This window comes from Anastrepha ludens, chromosome 5 (assembly GCF_028408465.1).
Source record: "Anastrepha ludens isolate Willacy chromosome 5, idAnaLude1.1, whole genome shotgun sequence".
In the NCBI taxonomy this organism is placed as follows: Eukaryota; Metazoa; Arthropoda; class Insecta; order Diptera; family Tephritidae; genus Anastrepha; species Anastrepha ludens.
Window position 1 is genome coordinate 37,369,790 of NC_071501.1, and position 19,045 is coordinate 37,388,834.

Genomic DNA, 19,045 nt, shown 5'->3' on the forward strand with positions numbered 1-19,045 from the left:
CAAGTTAACTGCTTCGTTGGAATTCAATGAACTCTTCAAAATCATTCATTCCGTTCTAATTCCGAGCTTCAAGGCTACTATGAAATTACGAAAATTGCGAAATTCCAAGCAGATGCATAGTTTTGGGCGTATAAAATATTCAACAAGCATCTGATTTTTATATTGCAGATATACATTACGTAAGTATTTTGAACTTATATGTGCTACAATTTCCGTTAAAGGAGCCAAGAAAAGAAATTGCAGAAACTCGTATAATGCAATAAAACTTTATTTTTGCAAAGGCTTAGGAGCAGAGGACAAAGATATAAAATAAATTGCTATAAATATGAGAAGCAACTACAAGCAAGCAAGTACATATTTGCATTGCTATGTATTTTCTTCTGTATGGCAAGGCGAATTGAAATTCCAAAGCAGCGCGCAAGTATTTGGCAAAAACAACTAAGGACGGGAGTAAAAGCCCAACACAAACAAATAGCAAGAAAACAAAGAGCCGGCAATACAAATTAAACGCCAATGGAATACTAAAATGTGTTGGAGATAGTAAAACATAAAGGAAAATATGGAGGGTGAAAACGGGTGAGAGAAAATTATTAGATTATGTGCATGCGTTTGCTTTAGGACTTGTGTGCAAAGGATGGCAAATTGGGATTGTGGGTGCATATCGATTGAGGAAGAAGAAGCGACAAGACTTGCAATAAACGTGATTATTTATACCAGTTATTTTCTTGTGCTTTTATGGGTATGGAATTAAAGTGTTGCATAGTTTAAGGCGCTTATTCGAAAACACGTATTATACGCATTAACGCGTTAAAGTGTTAAAGCATGAAAAGAAAATGGTCAAAGATATTTATTACGATGATGAATACAAAATTGAAGAAGAAATGAAGTAAAAAGATAGATTAGTAGGAATACATTCGAAAATCAAAATAATTATAATAGTAGCTTGGAAAGCAAAATATTTTTAGATAGCTACGAGGTATCCGGTGTGAATCAAGCCTCTTGTGTATCACCAAAATTCATATCATTCATCAAATAAACGGACGAATCGAAGCTCAAAAAGGAAAATTGGTCATGTCTGAAGAGATCGAATTATTTATTTATTTATTTATTAATTTATTAAGCCAATAAATATAATAGATTCTTATAGGCTAAATAGACATATTTTAAGCTAAGTAGCCACTAAAAGAAACTACAAATAAACAATTTATAATAAATATTCAAACCTTTCAATAGGTGAGCTTTTGAAAATGAAAAATCGATCTCAACAAATTTGGAGATTTTATTAAACTGAATTAAGGCTCTGGTAATACGAGCATTTTGAGCATAAAGAGATTTTGAAAGACCAATACAGAAGAACTCCGAACTACGCAGAGCTCTGGTCGGAATATTAAAGAAAATCCTCTCAGAAGCGAAAGACAGGATTATTATTCTTCTGTTCTGCAATGAGGCTATGCAATTAGTTTTGCATAAGCAGCGGACATTTTCAAGTGCACTTTTAAAAACCTGTTGCAAGGTGCATAATATTTTTACTAATTTTTGAAAGTCTGCGGGAAAAGACCAATCCATTGGTAAATTTTAATAAAACTTTGAATTGAGGAATCTTCAAGGTCGCTGACTACGAATCTGAAGTTTGTTTTCCAAAATTCAAAAAGGCTGAATCAGTGTAGCAAACAACTTTCAAAAATAATCATCCTATAGTGCCAGTTATGAAGATGTTTCAAAAAATTCTGACTCCGAGAGAAATTATTCTTCTGATTTTGAACACCAATTAAACAAATTAATGAAGTCATTTTGTCGACATAAAGGATGACATATAAAATACATAAAGCTACATATATCAAAAAATAACTCAACTATTTAAAAAAAAGTTTTTCGCACGTACATAAAAATTAAAAAAATTAAAATTAAAATTTAAAAAACCTTTTAAAATTAAAAAATGAAAATAAAATACTAAAATAATCAAAAAAAAGACAAAATTAAAAAAAAACTAATTGAAATATTGGGTCTCTGGCGTCTTTTGTCAATAGATGTCGTTGGAGTCATCTATCTCCAGTGCTACCAATCACATTGTGTCATATCATATGGTGTTAGAAAGGTGACATTTTAAGCTTCATTTAAGCAAAAAAAAAATTAAATTCGGAGAAGTTGAAAAAAGTAATAGCTGTTCAAAAATTAGTGAAAATAATGAAGAAATTCGCTATATTTTGAAATTTTTGTATAAAAGAATGCTGTACAAAGAATGCCACGCAAGCCACCAATGGAATTTGTGAACTTTACGGAGACGATGCTGTATCAGTTCGTGTAGCACAACAATGGTTCGCTCGCTTCCGTTCTGGAAATTTCGATGTGAAAGATGCACCTCGCTGCGGTCGCCCTTTCGTTGAAAAAGTCGATGAAATTATGGAAAAGCTTGACCAGGACCGCCACATAAGCTGCCATGACATCGCCAAGGCATTAAACATTCATCATCAAATGGTCTTGAACCATTTAGAAAAGGCTGGTTGCAAAAAGAAGCTCGATGCTTGGGTACATGAATTGTCTGTGAAAAATTGAATGGACCGAATTAACATCTGCGATTCTTTGCTGAAACGAAATGAAATCGATCCATTTCTTAAACGAATGGTAACAGGAGACGAAAAGTGGATCAAATACGACAATAATGTGCGAAAAAGGTCATGGTGCAAGGGTGGTGAAGCTCAACAAATGGTCGCAAAGCCAGGATTGACGCGAAAGGTTATGCTGTGTGTTTGGTGGGATTGGAAAGGAATCATCCACTATGTGCTACTCCAGCCTGTTCGAACGATTGATTCTACACTTTTCTGTCAACAACTGATGAGATTGAAGCAAGCAATTGAAAAAAAAAACGGCCAGAACTTATCAACAGAAAGGGCGTCGTCTTCCATCAGGACAACGCTAGGCCACACACATCTTTGATGACTCGGCAAAAACTGGGAGAGTTTGGCTGGGAAGTTTTGATGCATCCACCATATAGCCCTGACCTTGCACCATCGGACTACCATTTGTTTCGGTCAATGCAGAACTCCCTTAATGGAGTAAAGTTGGCTTCAAGAGACGCCTGTGAAAATTGCTTGTCGCAGTTTTTCGCCGAGAAACCACAAAAGTTTTACACTGATGGAATAATGTCTCTAGAAGAAAAATGGCAAAAGGTGGTCGACCAAAATGGTACATATTTGGTTTAATAAAGTTCATTATAAATATAAAAAAATGAGTTGAAGTTTGATTAGAAATACGAAAAGACTTTTTCGACTACCCAATATTAAAAGAAAACAAAAACTATTAAAAAAATAATAAAAATAACAATTTAAAAAACCTGTGGAATTAAAAAAACTTAAAAAATAAAAATAAATTAAAAAAATAATAGGTAAACAAATAATCCAAAAAAATTGAATAAAATAAAATATGGAAATTTTTTTTTTAATTAACAAACAAATTAAAAAACATGATCAATTAAACAATTTAAAAAATTAATAAATTTTAACAATAATATTAAAATGATAAAAAAATTAAATAAAAGAAATACAAATAAATTAATTATTAAAACATGTACAAATAAAAATAAATTTTAATAATAACAAAATAATAAAAAAACCAATAAATTAAAATATTTAAAAATATTTTTTTAAAATTAAGAAACAAATGAAAAAAGCGTGCACAATTAAACAATTGAAAATATAAAAATAAATTTAAAATACAATAATAAAATAATAAAAAATTAAATGAAATAAATAAAAATAAATTAAAATGTTAAGAAGCGTAGTGTAAAAAGTGTAAGCTTGAAGAGTAAAATAATCTTTTTTTTTGTTTTTTATAGGCAGAGTTGGGCATTTTATCCTATATAACGAAATCTTCTTATAAAAATTAATTGTCACAACTTTCCAACATATCGCACTCCTTTATTTTGCATATAAGTGATTATTAAACTCTGAAATATTATTTTTCAAGCAGAAAACAATATATTTTTATCAAAAACGTATTAAAAACCCATTCAAGAATTAAATTTGTGTTTCCTCTACCAAAATTGGCAAGCAACTGTACGAAAATCCCTAATGACTTTCATCGTTTTTCCATAATACCCATAAAACACATACTCTTCTTAGTTATACACACACACGCGCCCATGCACACTCAATTCAGTTACATACGCCTAAAAGCACACAACGCTTAATTGCACATTTAATAGCCAATAACAGCATCGATAAACAAAGTTTGGAATAAAATGAGCAGAAAAAACATTTGAAATCTATGATTGCACTTACCCCTGCCACACTGTGTGCGGTCAAATGCTTGCCACCGACAGACTTTCCAGGAATGCTCGCCACTGCCATTCCACTAGCACTGCCGCCGCCACCACCAGGACTGCTCGACAGCTGCATCGACTCATTGGAGTTGGCAGATATTTGTGATGAGTTCATTATTGAATTACCATCGCCAGCAGTGCCGACGGCGCCTCCATCTGGCAACAGATGAAAGTTTAATTGTACACCAGCGCCTACAGCTCCTGTGCCAGCAGCTCCAACATTGTAGTCCGACGTGGACTCGGTATCACTGCCAGCAAAGCCAGACGCTAGCATTACAGCATTAGTTGTTGTATGAGAATTGGCTGCATCCGCATCATTGCCGCCACCACCTAAAGACTGTGGGGTGGGTGTTGTGGGTGTCGTCGGTGGCGGTAATTGCTGCAATGTAGTCGATATCAAAGTGGGTGCGCCAATATGTGGCACTGTGTTGGTGGTGGTGTTAATGCTGGTGTGACTGTTTGCCATATTCTGTAACTCTGTTGCTGTTGCTTTGCCCGATCTGCTTGCTGTTACTGCTTTTGTCTGTCCATGTACATTTCCGCTTGTTAAACTCAACGCGCGCAATTTTTCTGACATCACACGCCTGAATCCGGTAGGGCAGAAAGCGAAAATTTTTAGTTTGTGACGTGTCTTGTGTAGTTGATGGGTATGTGTGTGTGAATGTGACTGCTATCCTTCAGCGCAGGGGAGTGTCAGACGCGTCAGTGCGTGCAGCAAAGGCCCAGCCAACCACTGGCACCACTTCACATAACTACTTTACTCAAATTTAAGGCGATGTTAGAGTGTTTGTTGTATGCCACAAAAAGTTTATTCACGATTTATGGAGAAGCGCCTTTGTAATTGTAGCAGACGTCCGTCAAAATACCAAGCAATTGACGAAATAACAAATTCTCTTTTTTAAATGCTCACTATCTACGTTTGTCCACAAGTCCTGTCCGTCGTCAGACTGTTGCAAGGTAGGAGACTTTAGTAAATCATCTGCAATGAGAGAGAGAAATTGAGAGATTGAGAAATTAGTAAGATTAAGACTGAAATATATTATAATTTAGCAAAGTACATTCAAAATATCCAGATTGCAGATTTCAAAAACTCATAAATAAGAGGACTGCTTAAGCTTAGGGGCTAATCCACACCATAGTGCCGGTCAAACGATTCGGTCCGGTAAAATATTATCAAATAAAAAACAATATTCGCATTCATATAACAGTGAAGGTTCAGTCCGAGCCCGCATCAATTACAAAGGGATTTTCGATTGAGCGAAATAGAACCACGCACGGCACGGCTTCTAGTGTGAATGCTACTACACGCTGAGTATGCCTGTATAAGATAAAATTTCACCAAACCGAGAACAAAGCGTCTGTTAAACGATCTAGGATGTAAAAAGGCCCTCACTTAGCAGACCAAGAATGCGGCCGCCGTAGCCGGGTGGGTTTGTACGCGACTACCATCTAATAGAAACGGCCTCTCAGCAGGTGATAAAAACCATGAAAAAGTTTCCTATAAAAATCATTTGCCGTTCAGAGGCAGCGTAACTGTAGGTTTCTCCATCAAGACGCAATAAAATTGAATTTAAAAAAAAATTTAATAAAACGAATTAAAAAAAAAAATTAATTAAAAAATTTACTGAAAAAAAAATTAAACAAAAAAAAAAAATTTGACAAAAAAAAAAAATTTGACAAAAAAAATTTTTTTTTAGTGTGAATACACGATTGAAATAAAGACAAGAAAAACTCAAAAAAATTTTAATTGAAAAAAAAAATTAAAATTTAATTCAATTATTTTTTTAATTAATATTTTTTTTAAATTCAATTTTTTTTGTTTTCAGTTTTTTTTTATTTTTACTTTTTTCGAACCCCTTAAGCTTTATTTTTATTAATTTTTTCTTCTGTGTTGCTAATCAAATTGAGTTTTTCTTATCTGTATTTCAATCGCGTGCTGACAATCATAGAAACAATACTCTTTTTTTAATAGCACGTCATCACATAATCAATCATCCAATTCGTTATTAGATCAATTTCGTAGTTCAATGACATTTTCAGCTGACTGCACTCTCGAAACTTCATATTACATTTATTTATACGACAGACTTAAAAAAAACCTTTATTACAGCTACCGAAATTACCGCTCACATATTGATAGTAGTTTTGGGATTTTTTTCCAAATCTTGATGGCAGCCAATAAAAAGTTGAATAAAAAAGCTATCAACCCAAATGTATGTAGAATATTTGGTTACGCTGCTGAATCACCCCACGATGAAATATTAGTAGGAGTATTTATATGGCAGCACGTTCGCTCAAACGATGTACGTACAGACGTGTGTACTCGTACTCGCAAGTCGGTACGAAGATTCCATCAGTATAAAAAAACAAACAAAAAATAATTAATAAATTGGACTCTTCCGCAGTAGCACTCAAAGATACTACTACTACTCGCACAACATTTTTTTGTTGTAGAATTATATAGGGGTAAAATTTCATTTGACGATTCTGTTCGTAATTTCTATACTTCCCAACGGCATCGCATTACATCACACTTTTATGCTTCATCCGTCAAATGTGCACACGCAAACGTCGAAATGAATAAACAGAATCTTCCTCGTAAATGTCATTGTCAAGTGACAGAACGTGAGTCAACGTGCGCCGAAGACTTTATTGCGCTCTTCCATGATCAACTTTTCTACATCGCTGCCGGATTCATTTGTCAGCTGCGCTGTGCAGTCAAGTGAATTCAATCTTCTTCACAACGCTGGGGATTACGAAGCAGCAGATATTGTTTTGTTGAAGCACGTAGATGAAACGTTTACTGCCCGTTATACGAGGCATGGCTGACAAGTTCGCGACCTCAGGTACTGAGCGCTCCGATTCATCATCTCGTTACTGACAAAAATAATTGCATGACGCATAGCTCAATACAAATTACACACCCTTTTTTATTTAGTTCATTCAAAATTATCCCTGGAACAAGCAGTACAAAAAATAGTATCGGCTATTTAAAGAAAGCTGTGTGAAAACGAACGCCGCGGTTAAGGTCGCTCAGTGATGGTAGTGACCGAAAAAGCTTCAAAAAATTATCTCTCGCCGATCGAGAAATTAAACTGTGAATCAAGAAAAGATCGGCAAATAATGAATTGGAGAGATTTTACATGAACATTTCCGCATGAGAAAATTAATACGAATTGGCTACTACGAATTCTTACACCGCTCGACAAGCCTTGACGAGTAAACAGTTGTAAAAATTTGTTTGGCCGCTGATGGCACCTGAATTGGCCAGTATGATGCGGAGTTCAAGAGGCGATGCAAAAAAGGGATGAATAACAAGCGGAGGAAGCCCACCAGAGAACATCAAAGTAGTAAAGTCGGCGTCAAAGATTAGAGCTACCATATTCTTCTGGGTAAGAGAGGCAGTTTTATTACTTACTTCATTACTTAGCTACGACCACCTTAGCCGAATGGGTTGATGCGTGACTATCATTCGGGAGTGCGTAGGATCGAATCTCCGTAGATGAAACACCAAAATTACAGAAAAAGGCAATGGCAAACCTCCGAGTGTATCTGGGACTGGCAAAGACATCGTCAAAGATTACAGCTACGATTTTATTATGGGCCAGAGAGAGAGGTTTGTTACTTGATTACTTGTCCAAAGAAACTACAATGAACGGCCCTCTCTAATTTACTCAGTCAGGCCGGTCTGCTGACAGTCAGTTCTATGTTACCGCAACGAGCCAAATTTAAATCTGGTCGAAAACTATCACTTCAGGATAGGTTAAAATGTGCCCATGGAGAGGGCAGACTTGGACGCAAATGAAAATTAAAAAATCGGCCTTGTAAAGGAGATAAGAAAAATCACATAGTAAGAAGGAAGGAGGGGCTGGATGCGTATTCGTTGAAGACGGCCGAACGATGACTGAGGTGGTGTTAGCCACTTCGCATTGCTGATGAAGTTCATCAGGTTTTTAATATCAATGCCTGCTACATCAGCAGCGGCCGCCGTAGCCGAATGGGTTGGTGCGTGACTACCATTCGGAATTCAGAGAGAATGTAGGTTCGAATCCCGATGAAACACCAAAATTAGGAAAAGGTTTTTTCTAATAGCGGTCGCCCCTCGGCAGGCAATGTCAAACCTCCGAGTGTATTTCTGCAAAAAAAAAATATCTGCCATTTGGAGTCGGCTTGAAATTGTAGATCCCTCCATTTGTGGAACAACATCAAGGCGCACACAGCTCGGCCAAACAACCAAAAAGGGTGTACGCGCCAATTATATATATCTCAGCAGGCGTAGCGAAGAAATTAGAGCCAAGATACTTTAATATTAGCTCTACGAAAGCAGGGCAGCTAAGCAAAAGGTGCTGAAATGATTCCATCTCATCCACTATACAACTGGTGCAAAACGAACTCGAAGTCTCACAGCATGTATGCCTCGCGAAATTCGAGAGCTGAGACTTTATTAGCCTCAGAAGATGCCTCGAGCTCCTCATCTCTACTCGTGGCAAGATAGATTTCGCGACCTTAAAAGTTTGTGTGCTTGTGCAGCGTTTGCTGATTTCACTTCAGCAACATCTCCCAAAAATATATTGGAAAGGTTTAAAACAAAAACAACAGTAACAGTCACTGGTTCAGATACCCGAGCCTGTCGTACAGAAGAAATAAGACAAGTTGGCATCCGTCCGTAGCGTAATATCTGCATGCCAACGCGTCTGTTAACACCGTTCGGGTTAGCTGCTAGGGATGCCATAAAAGCTATGGGATTCAAAAAAATGTGCCATGCAACCTAAAGCTTTAACCTGGTTTTCAGCGACATTTTCGTTCTCGCCAATTCAAAATAGAGTTTGAGGTGATGATGATTTTCGTACGATAAAAAGATGAAGGCGATTTGGAAGCGTTTCTAATGAACTAATTTTCAGTGTGAGCACTTGAGGGTGATTAAAATGAAAAAAAAAAGATATGAAATTGTGCGTACTCATCAGCTACCCCTCGTACATATCCACCCATATTCTTGTGTAATTTTTTTGCCGGTTATTACCGTGAGCCGTTTGATTATGCGCTTCTCGCTTGACTTTCTTTTAATTTTTGGTGTAAATATTTTTCGCTTGGTAACTGTTGTTGACTTGCTTTGGGGTGCCTCATAAGTGGGTTGTATAGTTGCGCATGCGCGTATTTACATAAAAGAAGACGAATAATAAAATAAAAGTCAATGGCTTAGCGTCAGTGCTTTGCTGGCTTATCATTATTTGTCGACTGTATGTGATTTGATTAGTTCTTTTTAAATGGTATTGTTTTTTTGTATACATGCATACATACAGTTTATTTATATATTTAACATACTTATATATTCAGACAATAAGCGAACTGATACGTTTGTAAATATTATATGAATTTATGCTTTTTTATTTATCAAGATGTGCGCACGAAAGCTTGTGCTGTAGGCCCGACTACTTCTCATTTAAAGTCAATCACTGCTTTTTGCTTTTGTTTGACTTTTCAAGTTTTGTGTCGCTTCGCAATTTTGCTGCTCCTCTATTTTTCTAGTATGATTAATGCACATAAATTGTAGAAGTCGTTGCCTGTTGACAAAAGTTATTGACCTTAAACTGATTCAATTCTCTGTACGCTTTTACTATACAACAATTCGACACAAAATCAATGAGGTTTGAGGTGAGTTACGAATAAATTTTGAGGTTATTTTTTCAAAGAAGTAAAAAGCTCTTTATTTTGGCACTCTGTATATACACTTACAGACATGCCAGATTGTTTAGCTATAGAAATTTTTATTGCATCAGTACTAATGTACTAAAAATGTATTATATGTAAACATTTGCCATTGTCAACAAACTCTCCCAGAGTGGTTCACCGTTTCCTACTTAGAGTTGGAAATATCTTCTTCGTAATTGGCACGATAACCGTGTATACGATTTTGGCAGAATTTAACAAAGCGGGCCAGTCGTTTCTTTCACACCAAGTGAAGCCAAGTCTTTCTCCACCTGATCTATTCCTCTGCTACCACCAGCTGGTATCGCATCGAATACTTTCAGAGACGGAGCGTTCGTATCCATTCGGACGACAAGTCTAGCCCTATAGAATGTACTTAGTCCACAGTAGCACTTATTGGCGTCTGACCTTCAAAACGCCCCATCGTAAGACGTCTGCGAATATTTTTCTAAGCTAGATCTAGTTTTTAGTGAATCCCTGTCGAGTGACTCGATGCTAGCTCAAAATGGACTCTGTCATACCTGCTTCAAAGTGACTTCTCACTTCACGCATAACGGCATCGTGATGATTTCCCTATTCCTCTTACAGCCTCGACTTGGCTGCAGCAGGCATTTCTATTTCCAAAATAAATACTCTTTCAAAGAAGCGCGTGCCTTGTATGAACGGCGACAAAGTTCGCAATATCAGGGCAGGGCATCACTAATACGAGGATGTAGATCGTGCGTACAAATTAACTTGAATTTTCATCATGAGCTTGGACTATTTTTTTCTGTTTTTTTCGTTTTTATCAATACCTACTTGCTTTCAATAAATGGCTTTTGGATACATATTTCGTGGGATATGCGGACGATGTAGCTGCGGTATATCAGCGCAGAATACCGAGGACGCCAGGAGGAGCTGAACCAAGTCATATTGAGAACCCAATTTTGGCTTGAGGGCCATGGCCTGACACTCACCAAACATAAAACTGAAATCATCCTAATGACACGAGGTCACAAATATGGGGAGATGTGCTAAACTGCAAAACAAAGCGGAAAGCACTGGAGGTTGTACAGCGAACAGCGACACTCAGAGTTGCTCCAGCCTACCGCGATAAACGGGGAGATACCTATCGACCTCACGACCCGCAAACAAGTGGCTGCGTGTGATTCTACAAAAAAACACAACACCATTAACGCCGCGGTACTGAGATGCCAAACCGTGCAGCGGGTGGCAAAACCGATGGGACACTGAACCGAGGGGTAAATGAACGGTGAAGCTGATTCCTATAGTAGGCAAATGGGTTTAACGGAACTTCAGTGAATTGGATTATTTCATGACTTGGTTCCTCTTGGGCTATAGATACTTCCGCAAATACCTATATTATACCCAAAGCACCGAATGATGACGTCGAACACACGTTCTTTAGTTGCGACAGATGATTGTGATTGGCAGGATACTTGAACGCGAGGGTAACTGGAATGCGGTCAAAAGATACGTTGAAAGTGTAGTACGGAGAAAAAAGATAGAGCTCGACGCAGTGCAACCAAGTGAACCTCGCAGACAGAGACATAAGAAGACGAGCCAATAGCATGAAGCTGGCTAAAAACATGGTCGATCCAGGTGTGAGCGAATAGAAACGGTTCTTTTCAAGGACGTCGTTCTCGACCCGATTACAGCTCTGGGTGAGCTTTAGCTTCGTCCACAATCCACAATAGACTTCCAGCTCCTAACTGGTGGCCTTTTCAGGTGGCTATGACTTGGTCAAGCCAGGTTAACCTTGGGCATCCTCAGGCCCGGGTCGTTAGGGAGTTTGTTACAATATTAAAAAGAATTTTTAAGAGCGGTTGTCTTCCATGTGCACAGTGTGTCCTAACTATCGAAGCCTTTGGGATTTAATGTATTTAACTCGTCGTTGTAGCGTATTCGAAACGTTCCATCGTTGGGGCCAAACACCCTCATCTATCAGAAAAAAAGGACTTTTGGCAGCCCATTGTGAATCGATCGGGCAATATCGGCTAATCGATCTGTCAATTCGGTTGTCATAAAAAACATGACCGGCAATTTAATCCGTCTCTAAAAATCACCCTCTACTTCAACTAAAGAATTATGATAAAACTATTTTCTTAAACACCTTTTTAGCAAGTGATGTTTCCCAAAATCATTTTCCTTTTTTTTTTGTCTTTGAACTGTTAAGAAATTTCAGTTTAAAGATTTCTTCGGGTTTTTGTTTATTCATATAGAAGATAAATGTTGAGATTTAAAACTTTTCATGGATTTCCATTTCTTATAAGAATTACGATCTTCACCTTGAATGGACGGAGTGAAGTAGTTTGATTAGGACCAAAATGGACCAGTTGGTCTACAGTGCAGTTAAGTCTATTAAACTAAGCCAACTACTTAAACTATCAATACATAAAAAATTCCAATTTATAGCAATCATAAATAGCCAATCAATAATAATAAATTTTTCATAGCATTTAACCGCATTTAAAACCAATTTATCGCTTCGAATGGGTGTGAAGAAGTAAGCGATGAGAATAAATGCATATATTTTTATAAGAGGGATCACTTTGAGATGCGATATTTAAAATATTTAAGTGGATATATAAATTCCACATACAGTAATTAATTATATAATCAAATAAAGTCTTATTTGGGTGTGCAAAGAAGGCAAAGGAATGTGCGAAGAATGCGGTAAATCTACAGATGCTAACTAAGCTTGAAATGTGTAGAAACAGATAAAGAGTAAGTAAAGATATGCGCATAAATGAGTAAAGAAATCAAAAATAAGAAAAAAACAAATACAGCAACAAAAACTCTTAAGCGCAGAGTTACAACTAAAGCCAACAATCGGCGCTTAAAAACTCTTGATGAGGCAAAAACAAAGAAAAAAATACATAAACAGAAACAACCATAGAAGGTAAACCAAATATAGCAGAAGAGCACGTAATTAAAAATTTTCAAGATGACAAACACGCATACAAAAACTGATTTATAATAGGATTCAAAGATTAAAAACAATATATAAAGCATTTTATCTAAAAGAGGAAAATTATATGGGCTTTGTATTCAAGAGCAACAGGTGTTAACGACAAAAGAACTAAACAGTAAAAATTGGAAAAAATAAAGAAGCACAAATAAAGGGTGTGCAAATCACAGGTTTCTTTTAAAAGTAAAATATTGGATGAAGTGAAAAGATGTCAATGTTTTCTTCGCTTTATTTCATCTATGAAACTTACACATTTACAATACAAATATCTCTAACACAAAACTGTCAAAGAACATTTTTGAAGCGTAAAACCACTGAATGCAAAAATCGTCCCAGATCATTTCTTAAATTTTAGTTCACAAAAAGTCGATAATCATGGGGCGATGTCGTATTTCTAGCTGCTTTTTCGAAAAAGCAAATTAAGCAATGGATTGGCTGATGTACAATGATAGTCAAGGCTGAGTGTCACAACCAAAAGTCTGCGCGCATTGGATAGCAGGTTGTGATTGACAAATACAAGTTCGGCGTAGTCAAGGACTTTGCCTACCTAGAATCCAGTATTAACACCAACAGCAACGTCAGCCAAAAGATCCAGCGAAGAATAACTCTTGCCAACAGGTGCTACTTTGAGCTGGGTAGGCAATTGAAAAGCAGATCCCTCTCTCGATGCTCGAAACTATAGCTTTAACAGTTACTCTTTTTCCTGGTCTTACAGTATGGCGCTGAGTTCTGGACATTGACAAACATCGATGGGCGGTTATTAGGAGTTTTCGAGAGAAAAATTATTCGTAAGATCTATGGTCTAATTTGCATGAATGATGCATACCGAATAAGATGGAACCACAGAGTTGTACGCCTACATCGACCTGCGCTGCCTAGGTCACGTTGAGCGAATGGAACATAACGCTCCAGCAAGTCGACGACGACCTGACCCGCCTTGGTTTCAATGCAGTAGCGATTGGCCCAATATTTTGGCAGCGTGTAACCGCTTAGATATACTTGGTAAATAAGTTACGTGAAAAGAAATAACTCTCGGTCACATCTTCCATTGTTGTTGATATCCGGCCAAGCACTTTCACTTCAGCAGCATTCCCCATACATGCATGAAGAATGTTAATGCTGCTACAACAACAACAGCAGGGGTTTTGAATTTGGTATACTAAGAAGCAGCTTACAAATTGTTTCGCACAAACTAGGACGACCAATCATCGCAATGAATTACCGACCTGACTTGACTTATTTCATTCTTCAAAAATAAATTACCAACCTCATTTCATTCCGCGGGAAAAAGTTTTGAATATCAAAGTGACTCTCAATTTAAAAAGAACAGTGTATTCTAACCACCCTTTAGAATATAAGAAAGATCTTTTTTCTAAACTTGTAGCTAAGAATAAAAATTTGCATGAAACCTATTGAGAAGTCTCAGAAACTAATTTGAATGATTGGGCCGATTTACATGTGAGAAACAGTTATGTAAAACGGTAAATATAGCAAGAAAAGTTGATTTTTAAAAAATAGCGGTAATTACAACATATTGTTGTAACGTCTAGTCGCTGCTAGATTATGCTTATTTTTTTTTCTTTTTGTTTCATTTTTGAATTGGAATTGAAGTGGCTGCTGTCGCACTCTTAGGTCAAAAATAGAGGCCATTATGAAACCATATTTCGCAGCATTATTTATTATTGATTATTGATTCCTATTCTTACTTAATTTGACTTTTTATAATCCTGAATTATTTTCAAAAATAACTCATATTGACATCAACAAACTATTTTATCATGACAACGCGCGTGCTTTTGGAGAGGAAACAGAAGGGAAGGTGTTTTTCTCTGGAAACAACAGAAAACCAAACGTGCTTTTTAATAATAGATAAATAGTTACTCATACATACACATATCTACATTTCTTCATTAGGAAATAATAATACAATCACTGCAGAGTTGAAAGGTTCAAGAAAAAATAGTAGAAAAAACATGAAACACAAAGGCGGTAAATTTTAGCAACTGAATGTTAATTTATATAAACAAATTAAGCATTTCAAAATTAAGGTCAATGCAAAGTTAAGATATCGCATTTAAATCAAACCTACGGTTTGTGTAAATGTTAATATTCGTGATATATGAAAGGCATTTTTGAAAGCAGGTGGAACTTTTGTAAGCAACTTTTATTCGTTTTTGCAGGCTAAGGAAACACGTAATTATGGGGCAAAGTTTTTTATATTAGATTGGGGAAAAAAGAAATCCATTATTTTTGCGTAAAATGTTTGTGCAAATGGTTTAAAACTGTTTTATGGTCGATCTTTGGCTACTGAAACAATGAAACCAACAAAATTGCACGTAATTAGCTGTTACAGTATATCCATGTTAACAGGCACCATAAACACCATTCACAATTTCAGCGGCCTGGCTTTCATTTTTGCCTTTTCGCCTTCAAAGAAAAACTGTAAAATGTAGCGAATTTTCTCATTGTTAAGGCCGGCGGGCCAATTAAAAGGTCAAAAAAATCGATTTTTTTTTTTCCTGAAATCAATAGCTTAGATATTCAAGAACATGAGACACAAATTTTCAGAGTTAAATTCCAAGTATTTGCAGAGCTACAGAGCCGAGCGTAGTGCGGCGTCGAGCAACCGTGCGCTTATTGTTGTAGTTTGAAGCGCGTTTTCTCGGCTTTTCATTTTCACGATTTTACCTAATTTATGTACACGATTGCAAAAAAACTAAACGAGCTATCCATTTCATTCAAAATGCGTTATCTTCAGTATTGTTTTCTCTTCTATGTGAACTAAAAAAAACATCCAAAAACTTTTTTTAAGCGACTTTTTTACCCAGTTGAAGAGTTTTTTTTTTCCTTGAAAAACCACTTTTTTTTTCTACCTTCCCCAAAAATTCGAATTTTACGTGTTCTCCCAATTTTCTTAGTTCACTTCGAAGATAATTACATCAAAATTAATAATTTTTTTTTTTTTTTTTGTTTTCAGATGAAAATTGCAAGTTGTATCTTGTACAGAAGCTGTATACTTCAGTGGCAAGGCGCTCTGGGAATTTATGATAACTCGGCTTACAATATATTGTTGGAGATTGTACAAATTTTTTTGATTGATGATATTCTATTGATAACTCGGCTTACAATATATTGTTGGAGATTGTACAAATTTTTTAATTTTTTTTTTTTTTTTAGTTCAAATATATACTAAACTATCCCCAAAACTTCATTTGGCTAATTGTTTTTTTTCTCATCCTACAACGCTTCGCGAAAACTACTGAATTTAGGACATCTAATTGGCCCGCTGGCCTTAACTTCCATTGTAACTCACAACTGAATGGAACGAACAAACAACAGCAAACGATTTTTTTAGTGTGAAATATAACCTTGAAAACGAGCATAAACTTTAAATTGTTTGATCGACAATTTACAGCTATCGATCACTACAGCCATCTACCGAGAAAATAATGAATTTCCCCAAACTAATATTTTATTTAGGGAGGCCTGCTGCAGAGATATGGCAACATCAGCGCGAATATGTAAAATATGACAATGCCACAGTTAATGGCATTGTTACTTCTCGGTCGCCACATTAATGGAATGGCAATTAAACAGACTCTAGAATTTCGCACCACCAAAACCCCAATTTTAAGAATAATTTTTTATTTATCATTTCATGAGAAATGTAAAAGAAAAAAAATTTTTTTTTTGGGAAAATTTAAAAAAAAAATTTAAAATTTAATTTCTAATTTCGCTTATTTCCGAAGTGTAAAACTACAGCATCGCAGTCGATTAGTGACCGACCATTCGTTAGTGGCTGACCTCAAAATTCCGGGCATGAAGCGCCAAGTAATAGAATATCGCTTTCGTAACAGCGGCTGCTGCTCAGCAGGCCCTGTCACCGAGCGTATTTCTGCCATGAAGCTGCCAATAAAAAACGATCAGCCAATCGGAGGCGGCATAGAAGTGTAGGTTTTTCCATTTGTAGAAAAACCTCACGACACCTCACACCGCGAATAGGAGGAGAAAACACCCAGCAAGGGTTGTAAGCACCAATTATATATATGTATATATACAAATTTATACAAGGTTCACCCTACAGGAATTTATAATTTTTTGAAATGGCATCGTACATCAATCATATTTGGCACTTGTAAACTAAACAGCTGCAGTATATACAAAGATAAGCAATAGAGCACCTAAAGGTCACTCAAAATCACTTTGGTTTTGTATTTAGTAAAAAAGTTAGTCGAAGAGAAAAAAGTTATTCACAAAAGTGACTATTAATTTTGCGCCTCCTCATATACATACATATGCTTAGTCGTGCCATAATTCTATGGCATATTTTAGAATTCATACAGCGAGAACAAATTCGCAGAAAAGAGGGGTTAAGACCCCCCAGTCAAAAGTGTACCAGGAGGATGTCTTAGGCGGCGTGGTGATACAGTTGAGCAGTACTCTTTTCAATGGACAGCGTTGGATCTTCCAGCAAAATTTCGCTCCAGCCTATTAGGCAAAAAACAACTAACAGTGGCTAAAAAACAATATTCCTGCGTTCATAGCCGCAGAAGATTGGCTGTCTGGAAGTCCGGATTTGAATCCGTTGGACTATAGTTTGATGAGAATATGGCATGTCGAAGGCCTCACAGAAATTTGGCGAGTCTCAAACAATCGTGGGTTCGAGCAGAGACGTCAATATCCATTTCGTACTGCATAGCTGAATGACCTAATCGCAAATGGTGACCATTTCGAATGAAAATAAAATTTTTTTTTTAATATTTACACGATGAAATAAAACTAACTTCATTAGCAGAAGTGTAAGAGTACAGTAACAGAACTATGGCAGGACTAAGATTAAAAATACAAAATACTTTGTACGTGCTCTGAGGTAAGGTTCCTCTAGTTGCCAATAAATCCGAATATTGGCGAGAAGTGTTTGTTGCAAGTATGGGAGTTGCGGCCAGCATAAACGGCCTTACGTGTGTGAACTGTTTTTTAAATCTTGGAAATCTTTTATATGATATAGAGTGCGATGGGCTGAACATTTTCAGTAACTTAATTATTTCAAAATAGGTTCAACTCAATTTTAATATCAAACAGTGAAGTAAAATACACTGCACTTCGACCGCACAGCCTTTTGTGTCCTCTACTCAACACAGTACCTCACCTATACCCAGCTCCCTCAATACAATTAAGATCAAGCAGGGTAGGGTATCTAATCCTTTTTTTCGCCATAGCATCACATTCGAAAAGAAAGTTGGGGAATAATCACAGAAAATACAAGGATTAGTCACAGAAAGAATCATACTATATGGCAAGCCAGTGCAGATAGCTGCGCTAACTGAAGTAACCTGTGAGAATGTCCTTGAGCCGTTTCCACGGCAGTTGGTTCTACGCTACCGAAACGACCCGGATTTATATCCGACAAAAGACTGTCACTTCAGCCCTTCCCAGTTCCACAGACAGCAGTTTATAGTCCTGAAGCTTCAGTTTACAGTTCTAATCAGGTATATGGAGAAATCATATGAAATGCGAATGCAGATGCAACACGGACTTGAACCTTGACTGAAAGCCGGCATAACTAAAGCCTATAGTTTGGTAAATAAACTCGGGCTTTTCTAGCCCAGCAGACACACTTTGAGTTGTCGATGAATAAGAGGCATGTTCACAACCAGCTTTCCACCCCAATTTTAACAAAAGAAAAATAAATTGGAAACAAAATTTATGAAATAGTAAAAAAAACGCGATGCAGTGAGGGAAAACGTCGAAAAATTTTAATGAATTTTAAAATTACTTTAAATCATTTGTAATGCTCTAATCAACGCCACAGCTTAATTTCAATTTATTTTCCTTTTTTTTTTTGTGAGCAGCAACAACTGCCAATCATCATAAATGCATTTAAATACAAAATAACAAAAAAAAGACGCACAACTCGACGTCTGTTTTAATTCACTGACCAAATTAACCAACTGCAAAGATTGCGTGGCAGCGACAAAAAAATTAATAAAATAAAATTTTAAGTTCACAAAACGGATAACAAAAAAGGGGAAAGCAACAACAAAAACAGC

At 36.4% G+C, this 19,045-nt stretch overlaps 1 protein-coding gene across 2 annotated transcripts in view; it reads right to left on the reverse strand.

Annotated features, from left to right (window-relative positions):
- The window catches only part of LOC128863467 (GTPase-activating protein CdGAPr), a 60,736-nt gene extending 55,590 nt beyond the window's left edge, over positions 1–5,146 (reverse strand). The window contains exon 1 of one of the 2 annotated variants that reach the window (XM_054102632.1): positions 4,278–5,146. In XM_054102632.1, coding sequence (XP_053958607.1) covers positions 4,278–4,895 — 618 coding nt within the window. In that variant the 5' untranslated portion in view covers positions 4,896–5,146. The remainder of the gene's footprint in view (positions 1–4,277) is intronic. The other variant, XM_054102633.1, reaches the window with a different exon arrangement.
- Positions 5,147–19,045: the final 13,899 nt, after the last annotated feature.